This window comes from Pseudorasbora parva, chromosome 13 (genome assembly GCF_024679245.1).
Source record: "Pseudorasbora parva isolate DD20220531a chromosome 13, ASM2467924v1, whole genome shotgun sequence".
NCBI lineage: Eukaryota > Metazoa > Chordata > Actinopteri > Cypriniformes > Gobionidae > Pseudorasbora > Pseudorasbora parva.
Genome location: NC_090184.1, coordinates 7,495,194 through 7,517,705, shown reverse-complemented (window position 1 = coordinate 7,517,705; position 22,512 = coordinate 7,495,194). Strand labels below are relative to the sequence as shown.

General features: G+C 40.4%; 2 protein-coding genes across 2 annotated transcripts; both read right to left on the bottom strand.

The window, feature by feature from the left end:
* Window positions 1-11,708: 11,708 nt before the first annotated feature.
* Window positions 11,709-13,727, bottom strand: LOC137038032 (zona pellucida sperm-binding protein 3-like). Its single transcript, XM_067412469.1, has 8 exons — window positions 13,174-13,727; window positions 12,864-12,982; window positions 12,684-12,787; window positions 12,429-12,606; window positions 12,178-12,295; window positions 12,015-12,097; window positions 11,851-11,942; window positions 11,709-11,779 (listed from the first exon to the last, which is right to left on the bottom strand). The coding sequence occupies exons 1-8, from the start codon at window positions 13,708-13,710 to the stop codon at window positions 11,709-11,711; spliced, it is 1,302 nt and encodes a 433-aa protein (XP_067268570.1). The 5' UTR covers window positions 13,711-13,727.
* Window positions 13,728-20,193: 6,466 nt separating this feature from the next.
* LOC137038031 (zona pellucida sperm-binding protein 3-like) lies at window positions 20,194-22,199 on the bottom strand. Its single transcript, XM_067412468.1, has 8 exons — window positions 21,646-22,199; window positions 21,336-21,454; window positions 21,156-21,259; window positions 20,901-21,078; window positions 20,650-20,767; window positions 20,500-20,582; window positions 20,336-20,427; window positions 20,194-20,264 (listed from the first exon to the last, which is right to left on the bottom strand). The coding sequence occupies exons 1-8, from the start codon at window positions 22,180-22,182 to the stop codon at window positions 20,194-20,196; spliced, it is 1,302 nt and encodes a 433-aa protein (XP_067268569.1). The 5' UTR covers window positions 22,183-22,199.
* Between the last annotated feature and the right edge of the window lie 313 nt (window positions 22,200-22,512).

Here is a 22,512-nt window from a genome sequence, read left to right as displayed (position 1 = left end):
CATCAGGTGCAGGAGTGGGGCATGGAGGAACCACCACAGGAAGCATCTGGCATGAAGAGCGTTGGAGGGAAACAACTTCATCAGAACATGAAGGAACCGCCAACAGTTTGGGGGGATCCACTTGAAGCTCACTTCCTCCCTCCATCAACTTTTCCAGACTGTGCACCTCTCTTTTTTTCTGATGTACACGTCCTCTCTGTGTTATTTCAGCTTCCTCTTTGTGACTGCCTCCCTTACTGATCTCCACCTCTCTTTCCTCCTCTCTCTCTCCAAGCGGGCAATTCTTACACTGTAAAAAAAAAAAATGTTGGTTTTTGTTGGTTTAACTTTAAAAAGTAAGTAACCTGGTTGCCCTAAAATTTTGAGTTTATTGAAATTAAAAATTTGAGTTGATACAATGAAGGAAATTTGTTTAATAAATAGAAAATCTAAATATTATTGTATCTGAACCACATACAAAATGTGATAAATCATGAAAATAGCACTATTTGGCATGTTTCACTGCGTCATCAGAAATAAAACACACACAATTACCCAATATGCTTACAAAATCTTTTAATAATATTATAATAAATGTTGTCGAATCTCAAAACAAATGTTCATTGTATTAACTAAAAAATTTAATTTCAATGAACTCAAAATTTTAAGGCAACCAGGTAACTTTTTTTCTAAATAATTTTTTTACAGTGTAGGTACCTTGCGGCGTCTCTTCCTGTCATTGGCAGTGCCGTCGAAGGCCTCACGCTCCTCTGGAAGTTTCTCTACTGCCGCTGATTCTTGCTCCACACACTGCTGTGGTGCATCCCTTCTTCGCAAGAAGGGAGCAAAACAATCAAACAGTTGTCTTAATAAACTGCTAACCAGCGCCATTATGGACACTGAATGCTGAGAGATAATTCAATACTTGTCGTCGATATCTGCAAAGTCTCGAAAGTCTTTCGCTCTATTCATTCAAAACGCACTAACTGCAAACCAGAGTCAGATCTGCAATTTACAGCTGCCAGAACGGAATCTCCACTATGATGTCACAGTGAGCTCAAACACTCGCAAATGTTTGTATTTTTTTAAAACTTTTTATCCATGTTTGTCGTTCTAATCGAATTCTAGTCCAACGTGCAATAGATTGTGGGCAATATTTGCTGTTAGAGTGTACATCGATCCGCACTTCAAATTCTGGCCGGAAATAGTAAACCATCCGGGTACCTTTGGAACACTCTTTTTACCAAAGGCCAACTACTATTTGGGGCGTAGCCTACTAATTCTAATTCTTTAAAACATTAATCTTCTAATATAATGTAGGTTTATGCACACGATTGGGTAAGTTTTTCTTTAAAAAAAAAAATTAATTACTATCTTCTGCAACAGTGTTAGATTACTACCATTACTCTCGCTCTCAAAAAAAATATCATTAAAAACATTTATGAATATCTAGTAGGATTGTTTTATATAGAATTGTTATATCCTAGTCTATAGTGTACTAAGTTACATCAGAAGTAACTGTAATTCAATTAAAAAATGAATACACACACACACACACACACGCACACACGCGCGCACGCACGCACACACACACACACACAGTTTGTTTTTGTGACATATGGGGACATTCCATAGGCGTAATGGTTTTTATACTGTACAAACCGTATTTTCTATCCCCCTACACTGCCCCTGCCCCTAAACCTACCCATCACAGGAAACATTCTGCATTTTTACTTTCTCAAAAAAACTCATCCTGTATGATTTGTAAGCATTTTGAAAAGTGGGGATATGGCCAATGTCCTCATATTTCACCCTCTCCTGTAATACCTGTGTCATACCCATGTCATTATACACATTTGTGTCCTCATATGTCACAAAAATATGCCCACACACACACACACTCCTGTCATTAAACGGTCATTATCAACAGTCAATAGTACAACATCCATAAACAAGAAGTAATGTAGATTTTAATCATTATTTTCATCAGGATAACCAGTTGAGCATCTCAGAGCAATACACAATAGCGTTGCTTTATTCCTGAATGAATTATTGTTTTGAAAGACTCTATTTATTGAATAATTCAACAACTCACTCAACAGATGTGCCTAAGATGTTCCACTACTTATATATTGTAATGGAGTTCTTAACAAAAGTTTGCATTTAATCCAATCAGAGCCAGAATAAGACACAACCTACATCTGTCCTATGGCAGATCTTTTGGCATTTCTTCACAAATTCTGCCTTCTTATTTAATGTAAATTACGAATTGAAAATACGCCCCATGGAAACGTACATTTCGCCAAAACACCCATATATCATAAAAAAGTTTTTACGCTTGCATGAGGTGGTTTCTCAGACAATTCGAAAAAGGAATATTTCACAAAACTGCAATGGAAACAGTTTTTCCCATTTACAGGTCACCTGACGTCAGTAAAGATGGCGTGGTATGTTTGGACAAAAGACGAGGCAGAGTTCTTTAACTCATAAAATACTAAACCATTACGGGAATGATAAAATAAGACCTAACTAACTAAAATATGATTAAATAAAAAATATGTATTAATATAAAAAACCATTATACTACCCCAGGGACAAGCCCGTTTGTACCTTAACTGTGTCAAATTTGTTCCTTATAAAAAGGCAATTTTTCTATTGAATGACACCCTTTCAACAACTGATTGCAAAATACTCAAGTTTAATATCTATATATTTCTATATATCTATAGAAATATATTATATATTCTGAAATCGTGATTTTTGTTTTTCTAATTAGTCAGTCGCTTTTGTTTCCGTCAAACTCTGTTACCAAGGTAGAGTGAGCATGTTGACAGTCTGAGGTGTGAGAGAGGGAGAGAGTGTGTTTCTCTGTGAATGACTGTCAGTTCAGTTACAAACTGTAACTCTACCTTGGTAACATAACTGACATTGACCAATCAACACAACAAGAAATCATGATTTTCAGCTCTACACGACACTTTACAGAGAATATTATGTAGTTATGGACTATAACATCTACTGATCCATGACAATGAGTTACAAAAAAATGCAGGTTTGGTCCTCCATACATGTCGTCCGACACCCGTAAGACCTCCGTTCATCTTCGGAAGACCCATAAAGGCACTAAAGACGTCGTTACAAAGCCCATCTCACTACTGTGGCTCTACAATTATTTATCGTGACTCTAAAACTATGATACAAACAACTTTTTTTATTTAAACTGTTACATCCCTAACACCTTCTGTCGTACAGATATGTACAGCTCTGGTCATACTTCCAGTGATTTTCAGGGAGAAAGTGTATATATATATATATATATATATATATATATATATATATATATATGGCTGTAAAAAAATAATCTCCATTGTTTATCCCTTTGATCTTTTATTTAAAAAAATCACAAATATCCAACCTTTCATTTAAGTAAAATAATTGAAAATGGGGGGTAAATCAATTTATGAAATAAATTATTTTCTCTAAAGCACGTTGGCCAGAATTTCAAATGAGTAAAAAAGTATATTTACATTAATATATATATATATATATATATATATATATATATATATATATATATATATATATATTAGCACACCAGGGTGACAAGGAACATGAAAGTGTCCAGCTATGATGTCTTGTTTCACAGGAGTATAAATATAAGGAGACATAAAAGCCAAATTCCCTTAATCATTTATCACAATGAGTGAAACCAAAGAATATAGTTCTGATGTGCAGCAAAAGATTTTTGAGCTTCACAAAATAGAAAAAGGGCTGTAGGAAAATAGCTAAAGCATTGAAAATCCCCATTTCCACCATCAGGGCAATAATTAAGAAGCTCCATTTAACTAAATATGTTACAAAATACACGTGTGTGTATATTGTCCTAATGCACGGCGAGGAGGAACGATTGAGTGCACAAAGACTCTCCAAGGATCACAGATGGAGAACCGCAGAGATTAGTTGAGTCTTGGGGTCAGAAAAAAAAAAAAATCAAACAACCCTGTCAGATGAAACTATAAAATAGCTTTTTGGCAGCAAATCTAACAGATGGGTTTGGTGCAAACAGGGATAAAAAGTGCCCCATGCCCACGGCTAAAAATACCACGTGATCTTTAGTGTTGTGGGCCTTTTTTTTTTTTGCTGGAGGTCCTGGACATCTTGTTCAGATACATGGTATCATGTATTCTAGCAAATACCGAAAGATAAAAAATCAAAACCTGATGGATTCTGCTACAAATCTTATAATGGGCCATGGTTGGATCTCCCGTTTGGACAACGATCCAAAACAAACATCAAAATCAACACACACATGTGTCACTGAGCACAAAATGAAGCTTCTCCCATGACCATTCAAGTTCCCTGACCTGAACCCTATAGAAGATGTGTGGCTGAACTGAAGAGAAGAAGCACCAGCATTGGATCTGGGGAGATTCCTAATTCGTTACATTTATATAGCGCTTTACATAGAAGGGGGAATCTCCTCAACCACCACCAGTGTGCAGCATCCACCTGGATGATGCGACGGCAGCCATATTGCGCCAGAACGCTCACCACACACCAGCTTATGGTGGAGAGGAGACCGAGTGATGAAGCCAATCAGGAGAGGGGGAAGATTAGGAGGCCATGATGGACAGGGGCCAATGGGCAAATTTGGCCAGGATGCCGGGGTTACACCCCTACTCTTTATCGAAGGATATCTTGGGATTTTTAATGACCACAGAGAGTCGGGACCTCGGTTTAACATCTCATCCGAAAGACGGTGCTCTTTGACAGTACAGTATCCCCATCACTATACTGGGGTGTTAGGACCCACACAGACCACAGGGTGAGCACCCCCTGCTGGCCTCACTAACACCTCTACCAGCAACTGCCTGGTTTTCCCAGTTGGTCTCCCATCCAGGTACTGGCCAGGCTCAGCCCTGCTTAGCTTCAGTGGGAAACCAGTCTTGGGCAACAGGTTGATATGGCTGCTGGCATTCAGTATGGAGGAATGGTCTCTGATCTCGTCAGGTGTTCTTCAAACTCATCAGGCATTATAGAAGGAGAATAAAAGCTGTTATCTTCGGAAAAGGAGGTTTCAAAAAGTATTTCATAAAAGGGTACCAACAATTGTGGCCAAAGTGTTTTGGAGAAAAGCGTTAATTTCACAATGTGATGTACCCCCATTTTCAATTCTTTTGCTTCAATGAAAGGTTAGATTTTTGTGATTTTTTTTAATAAAAGATCAAAAGGACAAACAATGCAGATTTATTTTTTACAGCCATATTTGATCATATTTACCTGGGGTACCAACAATTTTGAGTGCATATATATATATATATATATATATATATATATATATATATATATATATATATATGATTTCAAAAGAGCTTCCCAAAGCTTCGAAGCATAATGAATCAGTGTAACGATTCACGTTTCAGATCGCGTGTCAAACCGCCAAACTGCTGAAATCACGTGACTTTGGCGATCTGAATCATGAATCGATACACTGATTCATAACGATTTGAAGCTTCGGGAAGCTGTTTTGAAATCGGCCCATCACTACAGAAATCGTTATTTAGGGTTATTTCGCCGCTTCATAAATGATTGTAGAGCCGCTGTAGTGAGATGGGCTTTGTAATGACATCTTTAGTGCCTTTATGAGTCTTAAGAGAGGAAATGACATTGGTGTCAATGAAAGCCTTTCTGAGCCATCGGATTTCAACAAAAATATCTTCATTTGTATCTGAAGATGAACAAAGGTCTTATGGGTGTCGGACGACATGTATGGAGGACCAAACCTGCATAAATTAAAAATAAATAAATTCATGAATGAATAAGTCAATAAATGTATAAATATGCAAATATGTAAATCAATAAGCAGATATATAGGTGAATAAATGTTATATGTTAATGTTAAATGCATCTGTCACGTTACACTAAAAAACACTAAGGTGAGAACTCTGTTGCAGGGAAATGTGAATTTATTAAACATAAAATAAACAACACAAAACAAAACCCACGAGGGGGCTAAACAACTGGTTCCAAAACCATAAACTCAAAACACACCAACACAGGGGAAACAGGATATGTAGACATAACAAGGATTCCACAAAGACTGACAAACACAAGGAGCTTATAAAGGGAAGAAATTAAGAGGGAACAGGTGGGAGAAATGAAACACTAATCAGATAACAAGGGGGGAGGGATCAGACAATGACAGAAGCACAAAGACCATACTGACAAAACCCACATGTGCACACAAGACAGGACAGGCATGTGACACTAAGAGTTGATTTCCCAAAACATCCTCTAATAACAATTCCATTTTTGAAAAAACCTCTTCAGTTCACATTACATCCAGGCTAGAACCAGCCTAGTTTTGGTGGGGAGCCAAGCTTTGGCCATGGAACGCTACAGTAGAACAGATGTGTTCTGGCTTGATAAAATGGTCCATATGGATAGGCAACAAATTCTGAGGGGCTCAAAATGCCCCTCAGAATGAGCTACCACCTGAATTGCATTACAGTGTACTCATACTATAGCAACTATCTCCCAAATATTCTGCTATTGTGAAAACACCCTACTGGTCTCACTAAATAATCTTTCAATAACAATTGAGTTTTTTCCAAAAAGGTCTCACTTTCATGTAACTGCAATACAGGCCTGTAAGTAAACAACTAAGAGTTAACTACCCAAAGCATCCTCTAATAACAATTGAGTTTTTGGAAAAACACTCTCCAGTTCACATTACACCAGGGCTAGAACCTGCTAAGTTTCGGTGGGAAGCCAGGGCTTGGCCATGGGATGCTAAAGTAGAATAGCTGTGTTCTGGCTTGATAAAATGGTCCATAAAGGTAGCAAATTCTGAGGGGTTTAAAATGCCCCTCAGAATGAGCTACCACCTGTATTGTTTTACAGTGTACTCAAACTATAGCAACTCTTTCCCACATATTCTGCTAGTGTGAAAACACCCTACTGGCCTCACTAAATAATCTTTCAATAACAATTGAGTTTTTTCCAAAAAGGTCTCACTTTCATGTAACTGCAATACAGGCCTGTGAGTAAACAACTAAGAGTTAACTACCCAAGGCATCCTCTAATAACAATTGAGTTTTTGAAAAAAAGTCTCAGGTTCACATTACATCCAGGCTAGAACCAGCTTAGTTTCGGTGGGGAGCCAGGATTTGGCAATGGGACGCTACAGTAAAATAGATGTGTTCTGGCTTGATAAAATACCCAGTCAGCAAATTTCCTTTGGCCCAGATCTGGCCCAGATAAACAGCTTAGATGTGGCCCAGATGAGATTGTGTTTGCCGGCCCAGATCTGGCCCACTTCTTCTTTACCACAGCACAGCCAAAGCAGTGCCATAACTCCACCAAACGTGAGCCAAACTATACAATTGTATGTGGCCCTTATATGGAATTTTAGTATGGCTGAGTTTTGTTAAAATCTAATGGCCCTTATGTGGCCCACATGCAACTTTGAGCATTATGTAAAAATCTTATTAACTCCATGATAAATAAGACACTCAACAAAAAAATGTATTCAATAATTTACTTTTGACAAATATTTACAGTTAATCAGAAACCATTTATATTAATATAAATAACATTCAAAGTGTGACACAAAATTTCAAGTGTGTATTATGCTAAACTAGCAATGAGAGTTGAAGTAGAAGGGAGGGGGAATCACAGTAACTTGCTAAAGATAACAAACAACAACTTCACAAGAGAAAAAAAGTCTCTAATTGTAAAGAACCGCTCTGAGACAGAATGTAGGAGATCCAAATGCAGTATTTATTAACAGGGTAATCCACTATCGTAGTCAAAAGCAGGCAAAAGGTCATACACAAGCAAACAGTCCAAAAAGGCAAACAAGACAGAAGAGACAGGCAAACGGGTAATCCGGGAAACAGGCAAGAAATCCAACAAGCCAAGAGACATTAAACTGGGGAAAATGATCAGAAACGCAGTGCACACAAAACAAGACTTCACAGTAAATAACAGAGATAACCAGGCGGAAAACAGAATAATAAGACACAGGTGTAAACAGTGAGTGCTAATGAGTCCAGGCAAAGGATAATGGGTAATGTAGTTTATGATAGAGCGACAGTCCGGATTGGTGTGCCCTCTGGTGGTGAGCATGGGCACTCACACTGGTGAATTGTGACACTAAACAGTGTTGGAAGTGTTGCTGGGACTCCTGTTGTTTCATCCGACTGCACCTGCAATAAAAAGTTACATTTAAATAATGTTAACAGCAATACAACCTGGAAGCTAGGTCTGCATAATTATGATTCAAATAAATCTTAAACTAAAGGGATAGTTCAACCAAATATATAATTCTGTCATACTTTTTTTAATCATTGTAATTTATCATTAGCCAGGTTAAGATTTGAATTTATTAATTTATTTTTTGCGCTAAAAAAAACCTAACCAACTTTGTTCCGGCCACAACAAAACTTAACCCGGGTGCACACTGTCAGATTTATTTATAGTCCTTCACGATTGTTCCATGTCAGGCTGAACAAACATAATCTGTAAGCCATGTCACACTGTAAAATCAAAACTGTCATAAATGTCAGACTGTACGATAGTTGAGGCGCGTTAAAAAGGGACACATACAGGAAAACTAGTCCAGAGTTTTAAATCATCAATCCATGACTCGTTTGGTGACTGTGTGCTGCATTACACATGGGATTGAAATAGTAAATACACTCAACTGAGGCTAATTCGACACCCTCCTCAAACAAATGCATAATGCTGCACAAAATAACCTTAAAAAGACTTTGAAATGCCAAAACCTCACTTACCTGAAGATATGCGTGACCGAAAACTCATGAGAGCAGATGAGAAAATGGTGCCGTATCAGTCAGATTCATTCCACAAATGAGATGCAACCACCTGAGGTGTGAAACATCGGATGTTAGCTGCACTTGATTTCAGGTGTCCTGTGTTTTTCCATATATAATCCAAAGGTTTACCACAAGTCAGCCTTTCTCACTTTGTGCCATAGCTCAAACACATATGGCCCTTATGTGTACATTGTTATCTGGGCCACATACCTCAAAATGAGTTGTGAACCAAGAGAACATTTACCACCGATTTTAAAGTTATGGAAAAACAAATATGGTCAAATTCTGGCCCACATCTGTTCAGCGATGCCATATCTGGGCCATATGTGCCATATAAAACCCACATGTGGACCAAACATGCTTGCTATCTGGGTTGTATTCAATGAGCCCAAAATGGCTCATGTCACACCTCTATTCATCTCTCTGCATTGGCTACCACTTGCTGCCCGGATCAAATTCAAAGCTCTGACTCTTGCTTATGGATCTTCCACAAGCTCTGCACCTGCATACTTCGACTCACTCCTACGAGTCTACACCCCCAGCAGAAGCCTTCGCTCCGCTAATGAGCGAAGGCTTGTGGTCCCATCACAGAGAGGCATGAAATCCCTCTCCAGAACTTTTTCTTTCATTGTTCCTGGTTGGTGGAACGATCTTCCGTCCTCCATACGCACGACAGAATCATTCAAAAGACAGGTAAAATCTAATCTCTTCCATGAGCACTTAATCTTACATATAAAAAAAACCCTCTTCCTCCTCTATTTCTCTTTTTTTCTTCCCTTTTCTGTTTTTTGCTACTCTGAGCAGTATACAAATCTTGGTATTTGGGGCACTTTTTGTGTTTCTTTGCCTCTTCTTGATGGATCGCTTCTTGTACTCCTGAGCTGTAAGTCGCTTTGGATAAAAGCGTCTGCTAAATGCATAAATGTAAATGTAAATATGTGCATTTCGGGTTTGGTGGGTGTTTCTTGACAAAGTTTCAGCGCCGACCACTCGCCTGGCATGCATAATACAGCCTGTTTAGCACTTTTTTGAGCGATCCGTGTGAACGGGGATCAGTTTAACAAATATGCTGCGTTCCACTCCACTTTAAGACACGCACTTGCAAACTTCCATAAGCACTTCCCCTCCACCCCACCATCATTTTGAAGTGCAACCCACTTTGTGAGGTGGACAAGGGAAGTTTATATGGAGAGACCCTTGCTCCCTTGATTTTGACCGAGGTAGCGAGTCTACTTCATATGTACACTTCGGGCAGCTTCATATACCACAATGCAATGTGATTGTGACATCACCGCATATCACGTTTAATTTAACCCACCACAAACAACTCTATGATATTTTTAATATTTTTAAAAACATTTAAAACAACCCAAACACACCTATATACATATATAATGCTGCTTTAAACAATTTCGTGAAGGAATAAAATAAATCAATCAATCAACTCCATAGTGGATTCCAAGTGATCAAGGGCTTTGGGCATTCCAGTTCAGTCCATTGCTAATATTCCGCCAGTAGTGGACACTCATGCAACGTAAGCAAAGATGTACATCCTAGTGATCAAGATGAAGGGAAGTTAGCGAGTGAAGGGCATAATACAAACTAACTGGAACGCAGCAATAGACAGTTTTAAAGTGTAGAGACGAGCTGACTGTTGACATCTTGCCAGCTTGACACTCCCGGATAACAGAAAACGGGGGGACGTGGGCCGGGCTGAGCTGAGGTGACGTGACGTGACGTCTAACAGACAGCAGACAAACGAAAACCAAACCGTCCCTCAAAGTGGCCAAGGCCTTAATTATGCAGAACTTAAGGCTTTATATAATGTAAACAAATGAGTTATACAAAAATCCACCCCCATCACAGTTGTCATGAAGGGGAAAAATTGCTACGTAGACCAAAACCACAAATTTTACCAGGCTGTAAACATGTTTTTTTCTGCTGTAAAGTTGGATATTTTAACATGGAGCCCAACGAGATTCTGCTCCCTTCTGGAGCCTGTCCCTAGCAACCAGTTGATGAATTGCAGTCCCATACTGGCGTCAAGAGAAACTGGGGAGGTGGCCGCTTGGTTTAAAATTGTCATGTACCCTAAGGGTCATATGCATATACACACACACACTATAGGTGTGTTCAACTACAAGAGGGCTGAATGCAAACGATCAGCAAGGAGCTAAAAACGGAAACATGAATTCAGACACTTTCTGCTTCCACAATGTTTGAATACTTTATCACAGATGGAGTGAAATAAATGTAATAGTTGTCAAATACACAGAGGTTTCAGAGACATGACTGTTATGCAAATCTTTATGTACTGCTTACAGCCTCTGTTTGTACAATGAAACACAAGACTATATTAAGGAAGCTGCTTCTTTCTTTAATCAGTAGCCACCCACGTGTAAACATAGGCCGAGTCGCTTATAGCACTTTGATGGCGTAGGCGCAATCTCCATTCAGACAATTTCTAACCGGAGTGCATTGCGTGTTGCTGCATGAGTCAAACAAGCATTTTGAGGAGAATTAATATATGGGAGCACAATGCAACCATGTCTGCAGTGCTTCATGGGACAAAACGTTACCTGTAGAGCTCTTTTGCTTGCCAGATTCTTGAGCAGCGTGGGTAGTGTTTTTCATAAGGAAGTCTGCTGTTAAACACTAAAAATATTGTAAAATGATTGTTTCAAATACAGATACCAGTTAACCATGGAGCAGTATTTAAATCAGAGTCTAAAATTCCCAACTTCTGGAAGCCTATGGTTTTATGCATTATGGGACTTGCAAAGGTACAGAAGGACTGTCAGGGTCACCAGTGGCAGAATGTGCAAAAGCAGTTAAACCAGACATTAAGGAAAATGACAAGTCAGATACAAGCAAGAATTGATGTCAGTTTTATTGAGGAACTTTCTTTTGCCCTTGAACCACCACAGGACCAAGTGTGGCCTTGCCTTCCCACTGAACACCTAGAGAGAAGAAACAAGTTAGAGCAATAAAAACATCATAAGCAACCTTAGAAATAGCAAGATATACTAACCTCCATAGGGAGCAGCAGCAATTCCACCATCAGGACCACATGTTGAGTCACAGCAACCACAAACTTGGTCATTTCCATCAGCAGCAGACCACCTGCAACAGGACAAAGACACCACCTTCAACATGAGCAAAGTCAGCTTTAAAATAAGATAAAGTGCAACGTACCCATTGGTGAAAGAACAGGATTTGTGCTGAGCGTCACTGGGTGCAGAAGCAATAGTTGCCTTCACAACACACGTTATGTAGATCTGCAAGGGATGACAGACAAGTCAGAAAACCAAAGCAGATGGGAAGAGAAGTTGAATTTACTCATAAGCGTAGTACATACAGAAGGACTGGAGCTCTCCTGGAACATGAATGCCTCCAGCTGGATCTGGACCTTGTCAGCCTGGGACCGAGGTATGAAGCGGGAGCTGGAAGCTGTAGCCTTGGCATCCACAAAGCACCTGATGAGGTCAGCACAAAGAGAAACCCATGAATCAATTCAGAGTCACAGATAATTTCTAGTTGGTTGACATTAGTGACAGTTTAAAAAGAGCAACTAAAACGGTCCTATAGCACCAAGGGCCATAACCTTACCCATGATTCTCAATGAAGGAATATCTCGGAAGGGAGTTCACATCAGGCACTTGAGTGGCCACACAGCTGTCCACAAACACACGCAGAGGCACATGATTGTACTGCTTCACAGATGCCTCAATGTTAATAACGCCACCCAGGAAATAAAGGTATGAAGGCCTCTGATTGGACCAATCATCTACAGATAAGAAAAGGGAACATTTTAGGCACAAATCACAAGGATAAAGAATTATTTTATTAAAAACCTGTACCAACCCATCATGAGCTTCAGGGAGAACACCAAGGCTTCTTCACCAATCTCCGTTGAGGCATAAGGGACCCATGTTGGCCTCAAGGCATTACTGCTTACATTTTGAAGCCTGTGGTTCATGAAGGGACCCATTAAGTGGTCTCCCAGTTGCACGGGAGGCAGTGAAAGGCACAGAGGTCACTTACCTTTGATAGTGGCACTGAACACCAACAACTGCACCCTCAGTCCGGGTAATCGCAGTACTTGCAAGAGCCTCAGGGGTGTAGGTAAGAGAAAAGGTGTAGACAAGCTCATCCTCAGTCATCTGGAAGAGATTGAAGTAGTTAAAACAAAAGGGTTCCTCACAAAGATGATTGGGTGAACCATTAACTTTTAAGAAAGGTTTGTACCAGATGCCCTGGCATTACAAAGACAACAGCCATGTGAACCGACACTCTTTGAGGATTTTGGAGATCCTCAACTAGAACAAACTGATTACGATTTAGGAGTTCTTACCATCTGCACGCTGTTGCAGTCCTGTAACTCATACTCAAAGATGAGCACCTTAGACTGAGAGTCCTGACCAACAACAGGACATCCACCTAAAGACAGACCAGTTGGCTGGATCAAATGACCATTGCTAAACAAGTCCTGCTGGACCTCTACAAGGACCCGGTTCTCTCCACATTGAACCGCTACGCTGCTGGGAGTCACAGGTTGCCTCAACTGGAAGTTCACCGCCAACTCACTCTGCACCTCGGGAACGGCAGGATACTTCCAATCCAAAGGCTTCACTGGACCCTGCAACAGCTGCTTCTCCTGAAGGCCAAAAGGGTCCTGTGCAAGGCCTCTGGAGGCAGAACCCAAAGGACTCTGAGCAACTTTCAAAGGGTTCCAGAGCCCTGGAGGAGAAAGGGCAGGACCTCTGGAAGCTGGATCTGATTTTGGCCCCATGCTTCTTGGACTTTGACTGTAGCTCAAACTTCCCCATGCATCAGGCAGATCAAATGCAACAATCACAGCCACCACTAAGACACCTTTTAGAACCTCCATCCTAGCAAACTTGGACACAAATGCCACAACACACACCAGTGCTTGGCTTTGCCATTTTGTACATCTTTGAATGAAGGTGTCACCTCCCCTTTTAGTTTAGTTGATTACCTTTGATTCTGCTCTGGACCTGTAGAGTTTATGCATCTCTGGGATCCACAGCCCTGCACAAGTGAAACTCTGCACTTTTGTATGGCTGCGTTTACACTGGCACAAAAAAAAAAAAAAATCTGATCCCCCGCACACACACACTTCTAACCCAGATCAAATTTTGTTGCACGCATTTAAACACAAAAATCACATTTTTGCATCCATCCTGAGCCAATCCCGAATGTGGTTTTAAATCAGATACATATCTGATATCTGGACATCTGACCAACGTCTAAATACGAATATCCGATTTGAATATCCATTGGAATTCCAAGCCACCACAAGGCCAGAGTAACACATTTGGCGCCAAAGATATCTTTTTATGTCGTACTATGAAGCAGATGTGCTCGGCCCAGCAATGAGATACTCAAGTGATACTCGAAGTTTACTCAAAGATGCCTGATTAATTTAAATACATTTATTGTTATATTACAAATTACTATCTATAACCTAAATGTCTATGTCCTGGGATAACAGGACATTTGGTCACCCTACTGTTATTATCCAGTCTATCTGTTCTGTCAGATTGAGCTGCAAACATCAATGACTACGTTTACATGGACAACAATACTCCGATATTAATCTGATTAAGACAATACTCTGATTAAGAGGCTAGCATGTAGACAGCGATTTCTAATTACCTTAATCTGATTAAAGTCATAATCTAACTACACATAAATCGGATTAAGACATGTGGAGTATGCCTATTTTAGTCGCATTATCAGAGACATGTACACACCTTAATCTAACTATTAATGTCATGTCGGAGATTTCACCGCATTTTGTGTCAGGACACATAACGTTTCGCACAACAGGGGAGTGCAGAGGGGAGGCTTTGTGGGTTCGAGCCTCTGCCCTTTTTGAAAATTAATCAAAAGTGCCCCTTTCAACAATCATCGATAATATTGTGGCCAATAAAACAAAATTGGAATTATACTTAATATAACAACTTGTACAAAACAGTAACAAATGGTGGAAAAGTCGCGTTTATCTTACGGATCTGTCAGTCTGAAAAGTCGTTGCCATAAACGTCGTTGCTATGGGCGGTGTGTGTTTTACTTGACTGTTCATTCTGAACACTGCGTCCTCTCTCTCTATTTTTATTTTTGTTGTAATTATTATGCTCATTGTAAAAGTAAAATACAATAAGTTTGTATCTGTAATCGCAAACCAGATGGGTCATTCAGTGAACGCCTGTGGCTCGACGGCAGGAAAAACAATCCAAAGAGTCATGATTTTTAAACCTTTTTCATAATTAATCAAAGCTATTATTCTAAATGTAGGCTGTCAATAAGGAGGAAAGAGGGGCAGTGTCTTTTCAAAAAAAAACAAAAAGAGGCAATACATAATATTAAAAAAATAAATCAACGTAAATGTAGATATAAAACATTATAAAAAACGCATGTTTTGTTATACTTCTTAATGTAAAGTAACACTGTCCAACAGCGACACCCGCAGGTGAAGTTAGCGGGTTTACTGAGCCCATAAAATTAACACACCTGCCAAAGTCACGCTATGATTGGATGTTGGAGAACATAGCGTGGCATGGGGATGACGTGCCATAATCGATCTATGTTCTATCACATGTAAAACGGGAACATGAACGGAGTACTCTAAAAGCAACTCATGTAAACACCTTAATCAGAATATTGTCTTATTTAGAATAAGGTCAATAATTAGATTACTGCTGTCCATGTAAAAGTAGTCAATGACAGATTTGAACTTATCCAAGCTTGAAACTAATCATGGTCAACCGACGTGAATTATAAAATCATTTTAGTACGCCATTCAAATCATGAGGGTCAACCATGTTGCATTGTAAAGCGATCACCAACAGAACCATTTTGGATGGAGATTAATGCAAACACAGATATCAGTTACCAGTCATGAGTAAAGTGATTGTAAACCGCTGGGACAAAAAACAAAACAAAAAAAACAAAGTACATGGTCAAAAGATCAGTGTAAATGCAGCCATTTGTCTCTCTTCAACTAAAAACATATGAATCGGGTTAATTTACACAACGCCATTTTGTGTGCTTGAAAACACAAATTTTGCCATCGTCCGTGTAAACAACAAAAACGTGAAATTTTGAAAACAGATGTCATATGCCTAGGTTCATCTTTGATTACTCCTTCAGGATCGGTCAGAAATCTTGGAGTAATCTTTGATGACAATCTGTCCTTCAAAGACCACATCTCGGTCATGCAGGTTTGCATTGCACAACATCAGGAAAATCAGACTGTTCCTTACAGAGCATGCAACACAGCTTCTTGTCCAAGCCCTGGTAATTTCTAGACTTGACTATTGCAATGCGCTTCTGGCTGGACTTCCATCTTGTGCAATTAAACCGCTGCAAATGATCCAGAACGCTGTGGCACGTCTTGTATTCAATGAGCCCAAAATGGCTCATGTCACACCTCTATTCATCTCTCTGCATTGGCTACCACTCGCTGCCCGGATCAAATTCAAAGCTCTGACTCTTGCTTATGGATCTTCCACAAGCTCTGCACCTGCATACTTCGACTCACTCCTACGAGTCTACACCCCCAGCAGAAGCCTTCGCTCCGCTAATGAGCGAAGGCTTGTGGTACCATCACAGAGAGGCATGAAATCCCTCTCCAGAACTTTTTCTTTCATTGTTCCTGGTTGGTGGAACGATCTTCAGTCCTCCTACATACGCACGACAGAATCACTCGCTTCATTCAAAAGACAGGTAAAATCGAATCTCTTCCATGAGCACTTAATCTTACATATAAAAAAAACCTCTTCCTCCTCTATTTCTCTTTTCTTCTTCCCTTTTCTGTTTTTTGCTACTCTGAGCAGTATACAAATCTTGGTATTTGGGGCACTTTTTGTGTTTCTTTGCCTCTTTTTGATGGATCGCTTCTTGTACTCCTGAGCTGTAAGTCGCTTTGGATAAAAGCGTCTGCTAAATGCATAAATGTAAATGTAAATATGTGTATTTCGGGTTTGGTGGGTGTTTCTTGATAAAGTTTCAGCGCCGACCACTCGCCTGGCATGCATAATACAGCCTGTTTAGCACTTTTTTGAGCGATCCGTGTGAACGGGGATCAGTTTAACAAATATGCTGCGTTCCACTCCACTTTAAGACACGCACTTGCAAACTTCCATAAGCACTTCCCCTCCACCCCACCACCATTTTGAAGTGCAACCCACTTTGTGAGGTGGACAAGGGAAGTTTATATGGAGAGACCCTTGCTCCCTTGATTTTGACCGAGGGAGCGAGTCTACTTCATATGTGCACTTCGAGCAGCTTCATATACCACAATGCAATGTGATTGTGACATCACCGCATATCATGTTTAATTTAACCCACCAAAAACAACTCTGATGTTTTTAATATTTTTAAAAACATTTAAAACAACCCAAACACACCTATATACATATATAATGCAGCTTTAAACAATTTCGTGAAGGAATAAATAAATCAATCAATCAACTCCATAGTGGATTCCAAGTGATCAAGGGCTTTGGGCATTCCAGTTCAGTCCATTGCTAATATTCCGCCAGTAGTGGACACTCATGCAACGTAAGCAAAGATGTACATCCGAGTGATCAAGACGAAGGGAAGTTAGCGAGTGAAGGGCATAATACAAACTAACTGGAACGCAGCAATAGACAGTTTTAAAGTGTAAAGTAGAGACGAGCTGACTGTTGACATCTTGCCAGCTTGACACTCCCGGATAACAGAAAACGGGGGGTCGTGGGCTGGGCTGAGCTGAGCTGAGGTGACGTGACGTGACGTCTAACAGACAGCAGACAAACGAAAACCAAACCGTCCCTCAAAGTGGCCAAGGCCTTAATTATGCAGAACTTAAGGCTTTATATAATGTAAACAAATGAGTTATACAAAAATCCACCCCCATCACAGTTGTCATGAAGGGGAAAAATTGCTATGTAGACCAAAACCACAAATTTTACCAGGCTGTAAACTTGTTTTTTTCTGCTGTAAAGTTGGATATTTTAACATGGAGCCCAATGAGATTCTGCTCCCTTCTGGAGCCTGTCCCTAGCAGCCAGTTGATGAATTGCAGTCCCGTACTGGCGTCAAGAGAAACTGGGGAGGTGGCCGCTTGGTTTAAAATTGTCATGTACCCTAAGGGTCATATGCATATACACACACACACACACACTATAGGTGTGTTCAACTACAAGATGGCTGAATGCAACCGATCAGCAAGGAGCTAAAAACGGAAACATGAAGTCAGACACTTTCTGCTTCCTATAGTGATTAGGGATGTCCCGATCCGATCACATGATCGGAAATCGGGCCCGATCACGTGATTTCAGACTCGATCGGAATCGGACGTTACATCCCGATCAGGACTCGGATATAATGTATATTCTGGGGTGAGGTGAGCATGATGACGCATCAATAATATGGGTTGTAACTTGAAAATAATGCTTTATGTATGTTTCTGTAGATGGATACACGTGCTAGCTCCTCGGTGATACATTACAACAGCGCTAATATCACCCGTGGGCCGTGTATATTCACCAGAAGACGCGAATGAGAACGCACACGCTGATCTGTCTCTGTGCATCATCCGAAAGCGCGCACTCGTCTCACAGCGCGCAAATATTGAGTTCTCTTTCAAGACTTGCGCTTAAACGGACCAACCAACTCACACAAGAAGTATGTCAGCATGTCCATCTTGATGAGTATCCAAGCAGACATAGTCTGAATATGCCTTAAGAGGACTTTATACAGTCGAGAAAGACGACGCAGAGCCTTCCATTAGGTCTTAAAGGGGCAGTAACCTTTACTGCTGTCTGTTTAATGTCAAACAAAAGATAAGGAATCACTCACTGCTCTTGATTAAATAGCTTTTGTAAGGATTATTCTTTAATTTAAACAGTTAAATATGTAGCTATTTTACATTTCATTAGCCTACTTTATTCAATTTCTCTACCTAAAAACTAATGTTAGACCCATAAAAACCTGAAAAGCATTGTTAATTACACTTCAGTCAAATTACACTTCAAATATTTTTTCCCCAAAGTTGATTTATGTCATTGTAGGCAGTTATCATCACGATGATTTCATTTCAAGTGTTTGTTTTTTTATATAAGTTTAGCTTTAGTTAGTTATTTGATGCTATAAAAACGGCTGTGTGATGTCATGATTGACATCTGAGATCGACGTCTTCTCTGAGTGAAGTTGTCACTGAGGCACAGATTTTTTCAGGATTTTTGGGAGCAGATTATTTAATTTAATTTCCATAACTTTTTATTTCACACCAACATCATTAATTGGTCTGCATCTATGAGAGTATGGGTGTGCTTTTGATATCACCGTTGTACTTCCTGCTCTGCGCAACTCCGGTCCCGGACTTTATATTTACTGTAGCACTAAAATCCAAAAGTGAAGAATTTGTTATTTATTACTTGATTGTTCAAGCTACCTCACAGAAGTGCTCTGTTTTTTAGAGTTGTTGAATGTTAAAATAAGGTGAATAAAATAAAAAATAAGGAACATCCTGGTTCGTTTTTTCGCTCTTCTTTATTCTTTTTTTATGCATTATAGAAGTATCGGATCGGGACTCTGTATCGGCAGATACTAAAAATCAAATGACTCGGACTCGAGGGCAAAAAAACCTGATCGGGACATCCCTAATAGTGATGCTTGCACAATGTTTGAATACTTTATCACAGATGGAGTGAAAAATGCAATAGTTGTCAAATACACAGATGTTTCAGAGACATGACTGTTATGCAAATTTTTATGTACTGCTTACAGCCTCTGTTTGTACAATGAAATTCAACACAAGACTATATTAAGGAAGCTGGTTCTTTCTTTAATCAGTAGCCACCCACGTGTAAACGTAGCCCGAGTCGCTTATAGCACTTTGATGGCATAGGCGCAATCTCCATTCAGACAATTTCTAACCGGAGTGCACCGTGTGTTGCTGCACGAGTCAAACAAGCATTTTGAGGAGAATTAATTTAGGGAGCACAATGCAACCATGTCTGCAGTGCTTCATGGGACAAAACGTTACCTGTAGAGCTCTCTTGCAATGATTTGCTTGCCAGATTCTTGAGCATCATGGGTAGTGTTTTTCATAAGGAAGTCTGCCGTTAAATACTAAAAATATTGTAAAATGATTGTTTCAAATACCAGTTAACCATGGAGCAGTATTTAAATGGGTCAGACTCTAAAATTCCCAACTTCTGGAAGCCTATGGTTTTATGCATTATGGGACTTGCAAAGGTACAGAAGGACTGTCAGGGTCACCAGTGGCAGAATGTGCAAAAGCAGTTAAACCAGACAAGGAAAATGACAAGTCAGATACAAGCAAGAATTGATGTCAGTTTTATTGAGGAACTTTCTTTTGCCCTTGAACCACCACAGGACCAAGTGTGGCCTTGCCTTCCCACTGAACACCTAGAGAGAAGAAACAAGTTAGAGCAATAAAAACATCATAAGCAACCTTAGAAATAGCAAGATATACTAACCTCCATAGGGAGCAGCAGCAATTCCACCATCAGGACCACATGTTGAGTCACAGCAACCACAAACTTGGTCATTTCCATCAGCAGCAAACCACCTGCAACAGGACAAAGACACCACCTTCAACATGAGCAAAGTCAGCTTTAAAATAAGATAAAGTGCAACGTACCCATTGGTGAAAGAACAGGATTTGTGCTGAGCGTCACTGGGTGCAGAAGCAATAGTTGCCTTCACAACACACGTTATGTAGATCTGCAAGGGATGACAGACAAGTCAGAAAACCAAAGTTGAATTTACTCATGATATGCGTAGTACATACAGAAGGACTGGAGCTCTCCTGGAACATGAATGCCTCCAGCTGGATCTGGACCTTGTCAGCCTGGGACCGAGGCATGAAGCGGGAGCTGGAAGCTGTAGCCTTGGCATCCACAAAGCACCTGATGAGGTCAGCACAAAGAGAAACCCATGAATCAATTCAGAGTCACAGATAATTTCTAGTTGGTTGACATTAGTGACAGTTTAAAAAGAGCAACTAAAACGGTCCTATAGCGCCAAGGGCCATAACCTTACCCATGATTCTCAATGAAGGAATATCTCGGAAGGGAGTTCACGTCAGGCACTTGAGTGGCCACACAGCTGTCCACAAACACACGCAGAGGCACATGATTGTACTGCTTCACAGATGCCTCAATGTTAATAACGCCACCCAGGAAATAAAGGTATGAAGGCCTCTGATTGGACCAATCATCTACAGATAAGAAAAGGGAACATTTTAGGCACAAATCACAAGGATAAAGAATTATTTTATTAAAAACCTGTACCAACCCATCATGAGCTTCAGGGAGAACACCAAGGCTTCTTCACCAATCTCCGTTGAGGCATAAGGGACCCATGTTGGCCTCAAGGCATTACTGCTTACATTTTGAAGCCTGTGGTTCATGAAGGGACCCATTAAATGGTCTCCCAGTTGCACGAGAGGCAGTGAAAGGCACAGAGGTCACTTACCTTTGATAGTGGCACTGAACACCAACAACTGCACCCTCAGTCCGGGTAATCGCAGTACTTGCAAGAGCCTCAGGGGTGTAGGTAAGAGAAAAGGTGTAGACAAGCTCATCCTCAGTCATCTGGAAGAGATTGAAGTAGTTAAAACAAAAGGGTTCCTCACAAAGATGATTGGGTGAACCATTAACCTTTAAGAAAGGTTTGTACCAGATGCCCTGGCATTACAAAGACAACAGCCATGTGAACCGACACTCTTTGAGTATTTTGGAGATCCTCAACTAGAACAAACTGATTACGATTTAGGAGTTCTTACCATCTGCACACTGTTGCAGTCCTGTAACTCATACTCAAAGATGAGCACCTTAGACTGAGAGTCCTGACCAACAACAGGACATCCACCTAAAGACAGACCAGTTGGCTGGATCAAATGACCATTGCTAAACAAGTCCTGCTGGACCTCTACAAGGACCCGGTTCTCTCCACATTGAACCGCTACGCTGCTGGGAGTCACGGGTTGCCTCAACTGGAAGTTCACCGCCAACTCACTCTGCACCTCGGGAACGACAGGATACTTCCAATCCAAAGGCTTCACTGGACCCTGCAACAGCTGCTTCTCCTGAAGGCCAAAAGGGTCCTGTGCAAGGCCTCTGGAGGCAGAACCCAAAGGACTCTGAGCAACTTTCAAAGGGTTCCAGAGCCCTGGAGGAGAAAGGGCAGGACCTCTGGAAGCTGGATCTGATTTTGGCCCCATGCTTCTTGGACTTTGACTGTAGCTCAAACTTCCCCATGCATCAGGCAGATCAAATGCAACAATCACAGCCACCACTAAGACACCTTTTAGAACCTCCATCCTAGCAAACTTGGACACAAATGCCACAACACACACCAGTGCTTGGCTTTGCCATTTTGTACATCTTTGAATGAAGGTGTCACCTCCCCTTTTAGTTTAGTTGATTACCTTTGATTCTGCTCTGGACCTGTAGAGTTTATGCATCTCTGGGATCCACAGCCCTGCACAAGTGAAACTCTGCACTTTTGTATGGCTGCGTTTACACTGGCACAAAAAAAAAAAAAATCTGATCCCCCGCACACACACACTTCTAACCCAGATCAAATTTTGTTGCACGCATTTAAACACAAAAATCACATTTTTGCATCCATCCTGAGCCAATCCCGAATG

What these genes read in the sequence shown, in the direction of transcription:
- LOC137038032 (XM_067412469.1), bottom strand. Translation starts at nt 13,710, where the DNA reads ATGGAGGTTCTAAAAGGTGTCTTAGTGGTGGCTGTGATTGTTGCATTT. An exon ending in ACTGCAACAGCGTGCAGATG is followed by an intron (nt 12,983 to 13,173) that starts GTAAGAACTCCT and finishes AATCTCTTCCAG; the next exon opens with ATGACTGAGGATGAGCTTGT. An exon ending in TGCTGCTGCTCCCTATGGAG is followed by an intron (nt 11,780 to 11,850) that starts GTTAGTATATCT and finishes TCTTCTCTCTAG; the next exon opens with GTGTTCAGTGGGAAGGCAAG.
- LOC137038031 (XM_067412468.1), bottom strand. Translation starts at nt 22,182, where the DNA reads ATGGAGGTTCTAAAAGGTGTCTTAGTGGTGGCTGTGATTGTTGCATTT. An exon ending in CTCCCTGAAGCTCATGATGG is followed by an intron (nt 21,079 to 21,155) that starts GTTGGTACAGGT and finishes TCTTATCTGTAG; the next exon opens with ATGATTGGTCCAATCAGAGG. An exon ending in AGGAGAGCTCCAGTCCTTCT is followed by an intron (nt 20,583 to 20,649) that starts GTATGTACTACG and finishes CATCCCTTGCAG; the next exon opens with ATCTACATAACGTGTGTTGT.